General features: G+C 35.6%; 1 protein-coding gene and 3 pseudogenes across 1 annotated transcript; 2 read left to right on the top strand and 2 right to left on the bottom strand.

Moving 5' to 3' along the window:
• Positions 1–7: 7 nt before the first annotated feature.
• Positions 8–756, bottom strand: LOC123208172 (annotated as a pseudogene).
• Positions 757–3,208: 2,452 nt separating this feature from the next.
• LOC123208170 lies at positions 3,209–5,996 on the top strand (annotated as a pseudogene).
• A 1,261-nt stretch (positions 5,997–7,257) lies between these two features.
• LOC123208171 lies at positions 7,258–8,991 on the top strand (annotated as a pseudogene).
• Positions 8,992–9,448: 457 nt separating this feature from the next.
• On the bottom strand, positions 9,449–10,132 carry LOC123208173. Its single transcript, XM_044625570.1, has 2 exons — positions 9,886–10,132; positions 9,449–9,803 (listed from the first exon to the last, which is right to left on the bottom strand). Exons 1-2 carry the CDS (start codon positions 9,975–9,977, stop codon positions 9,590–9,592), a joined length of 306 nt encoding a protein of 101 aa, XP_044481505.1. The 5' UTR covers positions 9,978–10,132; the 3' UTR covers positions 9,449–9,589.
• Positions 10,133–10,499: the final 367 nt, after the last annotated feature.

Below are 10,499 nucleotides of genomic sequence, written 5' to 3'. Positions count from 1 at the left end.
CAAGGAGGGTTGGACCCTTGTACCAGTCCAGGTTAGTAGACCTCTCAATCATGTTGTCACCCTCAAAACCAAGAAGGAACAAATGGGATCTTCTCAGTTGTATCCAACCTTCTTGAGGTAGGAAGAGACTTCTTCACAATTTCATCATACCTTGCCTTCGAGTACTTGGGGTTGTGGCATCCATCTAAAAGTAAATTGCACAAGATCAACATTAGTTCAAATCCTAAACTAAGAATTATAAAGAAAAACCCAGTAATAAAGCTGGTAATCACAGTCATTAAACTCTATTAAAGCTGACCTTGTTACAGCAGCAAATCATCTGCTTGACACCAAGGGTAAAGGCAAGCAAGGCATGCTCACGAGTCTGACCATCCTTGGATATACCAGCTTCAAAACCACCAGTGGTGGAGTCAATAATAAGAACTGCACAGTCAGCCTGTGATACCAGTGATCATGTTCTTGATAAAGTCACGATGTCCAGGAGCATCAATAACAGTGCAGTAATACTTGGTCGTCTCAAACTTCCACAGGGCAATATCAATTGTGATACCACGCTCCCGCTCAGCCTGAGTTTGTCAAGCACCCAGGCATATTTAAATGACCTCTTGTTCATTTCAGCAGCCTCCTTCTCAAACCTCTCGATCACACGCTTGTCAATACCTCCAAGCTTGTAGATCAAATGTCCAGTGGTGGTTGACTTTCCAAGTCGACATGGCCAATGACCACAATGTTAATGTGAACCTTCTCCTTACCCATGGCAATTACTAAATTGGAACTGCAGAAATTAAAGACAGGAAAATATTCATTAGAGCCATCAACAACAGAAACCAAAATACAAACACATATTCAGGCATGTGTTCAACTGAACCATATAAAAGAATAGAGAATTTAATATATTTTTTATGTTAAAATGAAGATGGCATTAAAAAAATGAAGCAGATATATATTTTCAAACTGATACCAGTCTAGTGTAAGCTTTGCACAGTACATTGAATGACCGCTAAGACATTCTTTAGGAATATTAATTAAAATAACCATATTTTTTTTGCTTTTTATACATATATAACCATTTTTTTTTCTACTATAAATATATGACTCAAAATATAAAATATCCAAAATACCCTTAGTATTTGTAGTCACCTAGTCAACACATAAACCACGTTCACCTAGCCAACCCATAAAGCAAAATCATTCACCCAACCAAGGCAAAAAATTACTCACTCACCCACTCAGCCAACCCATAAAACAAATCATTCACTTTGTCAAGACAAAAATTTTCACCAATTTTAAATTTTAAATTTTTGAAAATTGGTTGGTCGGCTTGTTGGCTAACAAGCCACCCAACCAATTTTCTTTCAGAAAAGAAGTTTGGTGGTCAATCACCAAAACTTCAAATATAGAAAGGTTGACCCTAATTTTTTATTCAAAAAATAGGATGGCCTACAATTTATTTGATAAAAATTGGTAGCCTTTAAATATTAATTATTAAAATTTTAAACTTAATTTTTTAAATCATTTTTAACTTTATTTTTATAATTTTTATAATTTTAATTAGTCAATGCTTTAACTAAAAAGTGGTTATATATGAATAGTAAAAAAAAAGTGGGGATATAATTAAAATAACCATTTTTTTTTTGCCATTTATACATATATAGTCACTTTTTTTTCTATTATACATATATAACCCCTTTTAGTTTGACTTTTCCTTTAAAAAGAAAAAAGTCTCCAACAAAAAACAATGGTTGTCCACTTTGAACAACATTTCAACAAAAAAAACAAAAGAAAGTGGTTTAAGCATTAACTAATTAAGATTACAAAAATTTATAGAAAACAAAGTTAAAAACAATTTAAAAAATTAAATTTAAAATTTTAATAATTAATATTTCAAATTGGTTGGTCTTTAACGGCCATCTTATATTTTAAATAAAAAATTGGTATCAACCTTTCTATTTGAAGTATTGGTAGTTAGTCGTCAAACTTTTTTTTTTAAAGAAAAATTGGTTGGCCAGCTTGTCGGCTATAAAATTGGTTGGTTAGCCAGCCAATAAGCCAACCAACCAATTTTCAAAAATTTAAAATTTTAAAAATTGATTGGCCAGAAAGACGGCTAACCAATTTTTAAAAAATTTAAAATTGATGAAAATTTTTTATCTTAGCAAGGTGAATGATTTGCTTTATGGGTTAACTGGGTGGGTGAGTAATTTTTTGCCTTGGCTAGGTGAATGATTTTGCTTTATGGGTTAGCTGGTGAATGAGATTTACATGTCGACTGAGTGACTAAAAATACTAAGGGTATTTTAGATATTTTATATTTTAGACTATATATGTATGGTAAAAAAAAATGACTATATATATGTATAAAAGGTTAAAAAATAGTTATTTTCATTAATATCCCCAAAAAGTGACTATATATGTATTAAAGACAAAAAAAAGCGGTTATTTTAATTAATAACCCCATTTTCTAGCATCCCTCGTTAAGTAGAAACATTAAAAATTAGAAAAACTAGATTTCTAGGCATAAACAGGGAAAAGATTACTAAACTAAATTATTTAAATACACATTTTGTGCCAAATCAGATCGACACGCCTGCTAAAACTAAAAACTGATGGATCTTGCATATAAGAAAAATAAGATATTAAAATCTATTATCAGGTCATTAATCTGTTATAACAGAGCTGCTAATCTGAACACAAGAAGAACATCCCAAGTATCTACAATTTTAGATCAATTTAATTTCCGCTTACAAAAATTTCCAAACTCGATAACTTACCCTAATCAAAATATCAGTCCAATACAAATATAAAATTAATGATATAACTGTCAATTCACCAGATAACCAAACAGATATGAAGTGCCAACATACAAACTCAAGAACAGAAATTACTAATCCACTAGAAGCAGAAACTGAAATCAAATAAACAATCAAATAGGTAAGAAAAGGAATGTAAAAAAATTAGATCGCTCACCTTCTGGAAGTCAGAGACGCACAGGTAGCTTAACCTAGCCGCAGAAAGAGTGCGGAGACAAATGAGTGTTTGTTGGGGTCTTATAGAGGAGTCTCACGTGATCAAACTAGGGCTACTTTAATACTCTTGATTTTTTTTACAATAAAGTTATATATGAATTTTTTTAAAAATAATATGTATTTTTTAATATTTATTTACAGTAATACCCTTACTCATTTTAACAACAATTTTGGAATTTGACGTTTGTTTTAGCTTTCATCCAAGCACATGCACACCGTCCAGGCTGCTGCCTCTTCATTTCGCGCCATTCATTGTGAAACTACACTGATAAAGGTTTGATTTTTAGCTCACGAGTTCATTTCAGTTGCTTAGCAAACAGTTTTCTAATCACTTTTTGATATCTTTCAAACCCTAGGTCATTGCGTAATCAGCCATTCAGACGTAAAATTGATTTTTTTTTTTAAAATCTTTGTGTCCAGTTACAGATTGTGTGCTGTATTAATTGTTTGACACTTTGAAGATGATTTTTGTTGGCAGAGATCAGTTGAGGCATATTTTCTCTGATAGGAATTTTAACAAACAGTTATGTTCCATCAATCAATCTCATCAACAATATTTTCATTACTCTGAAATTTTGTCCGGTTATTATGCATTTCCATCTTTTACCCCACTGATACCCTATCATGTTATATATTGTTTTTGGAATCCCCTGAGCGAAACACTGAAGCCTGTACAGTATTTTCTCTTAACCCAGTTTAACCGACATTCTAAACTTTCTTCAAATGCTAGTTTATGTTGTTTTTACTCAACTAAACGGCCAACAAGGTCCTTGAGGAGAAGGATTAGTAAAAGATCAAACGCTAACAACATGCGTACCCTTGATGAAGCTCAATTTCAATCAGCAGTCTCTCAACTCCCTCCGAGGTTTAGTAATGAAGATCTGTGCAACCTTATAACTCTTCTAGAGGACCCCTTAGTGTGTTTGGAGCTATTCAACTTGGCATGGCGGCATCCCAGGTTTAGGCATGATTTATCTACTTATCACATCATCATAAAGAAGCTTGGCGCACAGCAAAAATGTACCAAGAAATGGATGATGTAGTTAACCAGGTGCTTGCAGTTCCTTATGTTGGTTCTGAGGCTCTTTACAATACCATAATCTATTTTTTCACAGAAGCTAGGAAGTTGACTAGAGCATATATTTAAGCATATGAAGAATAGAGGGAACTTGGAATGTAGACCTTCAATAAGGACCTACAATAGTCTATTCACAGCATTTCCGAGTAGAGGAAAAAATTCCTATATAAATCATATGTATTTGGAGACGATTAGGTGCTTGTTCAAGCAAATGGTCAACGATGGGATTGAACCTGATTTTTTTTCGTTGAATTCTATGATAAAAGGGTACATGCTTTCAAATCACGTTAATGATGCTCTTAGGATATTTCACCAGATGAATGTGGTTTATAACTGTGAGCCTAACTCATTTTCCTATGATTATTTAATCCATGGGCTATGTGTCCAAAGTCGAACAAAGAATTCTAAGGAGTTGTGTGATGAGATGAAGAAAAGGGGGTTTGTTCCAAGCTGTAGATCATATAACTCACTTGTGAATGCATTGGCTCTTAATGGGGAGGCTGAGCAGGCAGTGAATAATCTGTGGGAGATGATTGAGAAGCAGAGGTCTGTTGATTTCATTTCATATAGGACAGTCTTAGATGAGATCTGCAGACGAAGAAGGGATGGAGAAGCCACAATAACTGCTGAAGGAATTGAAAGACAAAGACTTTGTTGATAGGCATACATACACAAAGCTTCAATGTGTTCTAAGAGATGACTTTGCAGATTCAAACAGTGGAAACCACTTCAGGTAATGTTCATACAATACTCGTATTTGTAAATATTATATGGTTTTATATTACTGTGACTAGAAATTTCCATCTCTTTGATGGTATTGTGAAAAAGTAAAATCATATGCATGTTCAAATTGATAGTATAAATTATATTTGAAAGTCTTCTCAAAACATAAATTATAATATTATACTTTGATTCTTCTTGCAGATAAACGTAGTCTTGTTTTTTTTTTTTTTTTTGGTTTTAGATGGCTATGGTTAAGTCAAAGCAATAAGATTAATTTTTCTGAGTTTGATGACTGTAAAATCTGCATATACTGAAAGAAATCCTTTACCAAATGTGAAGAGAACTGAGACTAACCAATTTGTTATTATATCGGTACAAGATGTGGTACTTAATATATAGTAATCTCAATTTTGTATTTGTTCATGATGGTGTATTCGGATTTTTTTTTACTGTATACGCACGTTCAATATGAGGAAATTATTAATATTATTAAAAGAGTTGGGTCAAATTTTTTACCATGCAAAAGTCTTTATGCGTCCAAAGGACTCAAACCCTTTCGAGAATTCTCTCAAATTTGTTGTTGTTGGTATTGAGCTATTGCAATTTGTTTTTTTTATTTTGCTGTGTAACAATTTATTTTCCTATCTTGTTTTCTCACTGAAGTGTGGTTACCTAATTGTGAGTTTGCTCCATACGGATGACACAACGGCCAAATTCAAAGGAGGTAATGTGGCTCCAACTTAATGGTTTATGCTATTAAAATCCCAATTAGCAAGCAGCCAAGCAGAGTGCTGATGGATTGCTATATGTTTCACTATGCACCCAAAGTGAAGTGGGAATGTCGCTCCACCTCAGTACAATATGCTTTGCTCTTGGAACTCCTCTGTGGAAGGGAAGTGTTACCAAGAACAAAATAACATCCCAGTGGATGAGTTCTGGATCTTAAAATTCATTTTTTAGTGCATGAATTCATGTTTATCTGGCCCAAATAAAACTACATTTGCTACTGAAACTGAAAGTCTGAAGATTCCTTCAGCATATGATCTCAAAAGAAACTTGAACAAGACAAAAGATGCCCTGTCTCCTTCAGCGACATGATTATTGTGGCATATATATTAATAGTACAATATTAAACAGATTATCAAAGTAATGGAATTTGCTTTCTTCAACACTTTCTTTTTTCTTTTTTTCTTACATTGTGTGGACATTTAGGCTGCAAAGCATTACCAAATATTAGAATCTTTTCTTGATTCTTCTGAATATAAAATTGTGTCTGTAAAGTATTTTAAGGATATTTTAGGTCATCTCATTACTATGGCAATGACAAAGTGGAAACCTGAGCTGGCAGCAGTTGTTACCGGCAAGACCAAGACCAAGCATCTATTGTTCCCTTTTTTGGCTTTATGCTCAGACAACTGATGAGTGACCAGTTACTATTAGATTAGTACTATAATTGGATTTTGATTTGAGGAAGAAAAACTTATGGATTGGGTGGCTCTTTATTTTAATCCGAAATAATAGCATTTTTGTAAAAACCAAAAAAATGCTATTTGAAAGGGTAAGGATAAAATATTAACAAAAATTATCGTTCTGTCCAAAAATTGTTGTTGGATCAACTAAAATTTCAATCCTTTGTTACCCGCAGCCTCGTCCACCCGACAGGGCAGCCTGATATTTTGAACCGTTGGATCTTGTTTATGTTATCCAACGGTGGAGAGTATAAACCTAAACGCCATACAGAACTCTGACCAATTTCTTTGTACAACCACACCCATCTCTTGTTGTAGACACTCTCTTTCTGCTAGTTCAAGCTCGGGGCGGCGAGAGAGATCCTCAACCATTTTAGTTTGCTTCTTGCAAGGTTCAGTTCTCTCTCCTTCTTTAGCTTGTGTCAACGTATTTATCTTTTGCATGTACCACTTCTTCTGATTGTAAAATATATTTGATTTTTTTAAAGCTGTGTGGGTGTTTCGATTTTGCATGGTTATTGTTTAAAAGTGAGTTAATATACTAGAATCTATATCGTATAATTTTCGGTCTAGATGAGCCGATATTTACTCCTTCTTTCTGAATTTTGTTTCATTGGTTGAATATTTGTTAATTTGATTGTCTTGATTTCATTATAACTTACTCAAATCTGTATGCTTATCTATTTCTCTCATGTTGACTTTGATTAGTTTGTTTTAATTGAAGGCTGGACTTTTATGCTGAAATCGGTATTGAGATTTCGATTTAGTTATCCTGTTTCATAGTATGACGAGGCACAGTGTAAAAATATTTTGTCGTGGATTACTGGTCTTGATCTACTGGGTTCCAATTTTGTTTTTTTTTAAATCGTGGGGCGGGGTTAACTTTTAATGTGATTTGGATATGTTCAGTGATTGCTTTCCAATTTCTGAACATGTGTTTGTTTCTTCTCTTGTACCAGTTTTGTTATAACTCTTTGATATGGGTAAGGAGAAGGTTCACATTAACATTGTGGTCATTGGCCATGTCTACTCTGGAAAGTCAACCACCACTGGACATTTGATCTACAAGCTTGGAGGTATTGACAAGCGTGTGATCGAGAGGTTCGAGAGGAGGCTGCTGGAATGAACAAGAGGTCATTCAAATATGCCTGGGTGCTTGAAACTCAAGGCTGAGCGGGAGTGTGGTATCACCATCGATATTGCCCTGTTTAAGTTTGAGACCACAAAGTATTACTGCACTGTCATTGATGCTTCTGGACATCTTGACTTTATCAAGAACATGATCACTGGTACTTCACAGGAAGACTGTGCTGTCCTTATCATTGACTCCCCCACTGGTGGTTTTGAAGCTGGTATTTCCAAGGATGGTCAGACTGGTGAGCATGCCGTGCTTGCTTTTACCCTTGGTATCAGGCAGATGATTTGCTGCTGTAACAAGGTAAGCTTTATGAGAGTTTAATTTAATGACTCTGATTGTAAGCTTTATACTGGGTTAGTTTTTTTATAATTCTCAGTTTAGGGTTTGAACTAATGTTGATTTTGTGCAATTTACTTTTAGATGGATGCCACAACCCCCAAGTACTCCAAGGCAAGGTACGATGAAATTGTGAAGGAAGTCTCTTCCTACCTCAAGAAGGTTGGATACAACCCGGAGAAGATCCCCTTCATTCCCATCTCTGGTTTTGAGGGTGACAACATGATTGAGAGGTCTACCAACCTTGACCGGTACAAGGGTGGTCCAACCCTCCTTGAGGCTCTTGATCAAATCAATGAGCCCAAGAGGCCCTCTGACAAGCCCCTGTCTTCCACTTCAGGACGTGTACAGGACTGGTGGTATTGGAACTGTTCCAGTGGTCATGTGGAAACTGGTGTCCTCAAGCCTGGTATGGTTGTTACATTCGGTCCCTCTGGACTGACCACTGAAGTTTAGTCCGTTGAGATGCACCACGAAGCTCTCCAGGAGGCTCTTCCGGTGACAATGTTGGTTTCAATGTGAAGAATGTTGCTGTCAAGAATCTCAAGCGTGGTTACATTGCATCTAACTCCAAGGATGATCCTGCCAAGGAGGCTGCTAGCTTCACCTCTCAGGTCATCATCATGAACCACCCAGGCCAGCTTGGCAATGGATATACCCCAGTTCTTGATTGCCACACCTCCCACATTGCTGTCAAGTTTGCTGAGATCTTGACCAAGATTGACAGACGATCTGGCAAGGAGCTTGAGAAGGAGCCCAAGTTCTTGAAGAATGGTGATGCTGGTATGTTTAAGATGGTTCCCAGCAAGCCCATGGTTGTTGAGACTTTCTCAGAGTACCCACCTCTTGGTCGGTTTGCTGTTAGGGATATGAGGCAGACTGTAGCAGTTGGTGTCATGAAGGACTTTGAGAAGAAGGACCCAACAGGTGCCGAGGTCACCAAATCTGCAGCTAAAAAGAAGTGAGAGATGTTTTGGCTGTCTGCCATTGCTAGGCTTATAATCTGAATTTTGTCTTGGGTTTTTGTTTTGTATTTTGTTTTTTTTTTTTCTTTTCTGATTATATGCTTCCATTACAGAACCTCTAGATTTGAGCAGTGCTCAATTTGTGTAATGGAAGTCGGGATTTTTCGTATATTAATTTTTTTTATGCTAGCTTTAAAATTAGGTGTGAAGTTGAATTGTATTCTGAATGGTCGAAGTTAATGGTCTTCATTTATTACCTAATGCTTCACTAAGTTTAGTTCTGCTAAATCGTTGACCCGTCTCTTAGACTTCTTACGTAGTTTGCTATCACATAATTCTATTGTTTAAACTATGTCAAAAGTTTCCTCGCTGATTATATTTTGAGCGTGTCTGGTAGCTGTAATTCTCTTTTGAAGATGTATTTCTGGGTAAGAGAGCCCAATGAATGCTTCTCAGTTCCCAGGTATGTAGGTGAATATGTCAAGGTTTAGTAACCTTTCACAATTTTTTCTCTCACAGGGGTATGGACCTTGGTTCAAAGCTATTAGGCTTCGTCCACGTCTAGGCACAAAATGTTCTTTGAAGGAAACTGTTTATGATTGTTTCTGGCCATTAAACCTCCCCTAACGTTACCATTATTCGATAGAAAGACCCTTATTGGCTCGAGCATCATCACAACATTAATAAAAACAAGTCTGCAACCACACTCATGCAATGGAAAATACACCTTTAATTAAATGGATATTTAATTTCATATAATCGAAATAAAACAAAACATAAAAGAAATCAAGATGATAACTATAGTCAAAGAAAATTTTCAAGCTTCAGCTAGCATTTGTAATGATTTTAACAATCTATGCAGCTTTTGCTGTACAAGATGAACAAATGTCGAACAGATCCCGCAAAACATAAGCTAGATCTTCATCAACCTCACCTTCTGTGATCTCTGCGACTTCTCTCACACAGTTTCCATCAATCCCCATCGCTTGATTTGCATGCACTCCTCCTCTACCTCGTGATCTTTGCTTATTCTTCATAGCCTCCCTTCTGCGATCATGATCAGCCATCCTGCATAAAAAATCATCACATAATTTAAAATTTTCATAGCATGATTTGCAGTACACAAAGCTAGAGGGAAATAGAGAGAGACTCTTTGGAGAGGGTGAGATGATGAGACTGAGTGTTAGCAGAAACACATAGTGGAAGGCCATAGGAGCCGTAAAGGTTCAGCATGGACAGCATTTTTTCGGATCGAGAAAGAAATTAAGAAGAATAGAGGAAAATCAAAGTGATGGGTATTGATCTAGTTGTAATTTGTTTGTGGTTGTGGCTTTTCTCTTTCACTTCCAAGGCATTTAAAGCAAAACGGGCTGATGATCATTGTAACTGTAGAAAAGCACCGATAGTAGATATAGTATAGATGCCTCGTTTGCCTTTTTCTGTACTGTAAATGCAGTAATTAGATTCCACTTACTGTTGTCTTTTACAGTGGTTGAAAGGCTACAGAACAGAAGGAAGAAAACATTTATTCTTTCTCTTTGCGATTAACAGTGGAGGGAAAACTGATTTTACAAACGGCACAAGTGAAATTTACAGTTTGATGGATGTTCGAAGGAAGGACAGGAATATTATTTTGTTTGTTTGTATATTGATTGAGTAGATATATCAACATTAATGAATTCAGCGACGCTGCTTCTGGTTCACATATGATATTGCTTAAATTTGTTTTGGTGCATCTGCTGTCCGAACGGATAATAGTATATA

The sequence above is a fragment of the Mangifera indica genome, unplaced genomic scaffold (genome assembly GCF_011075055.1).
Source record: "Mangifera indica cultivar Alphonso unplaced genomic scaffold, CATAS_Mindica_2.1 Un_0149, whole genome shotgun sequence".
NCBI lineage: Eukaryota > Viridiplantae > Streptophyta > Magnoliopsida > Sapindales > Anacardiaceae > Mangifera > Mangifera indica.
Note: the sequence above shows the minus strand (reverse complement) of the source record. Positions and strands in the feature narration are given on the sequence as shown.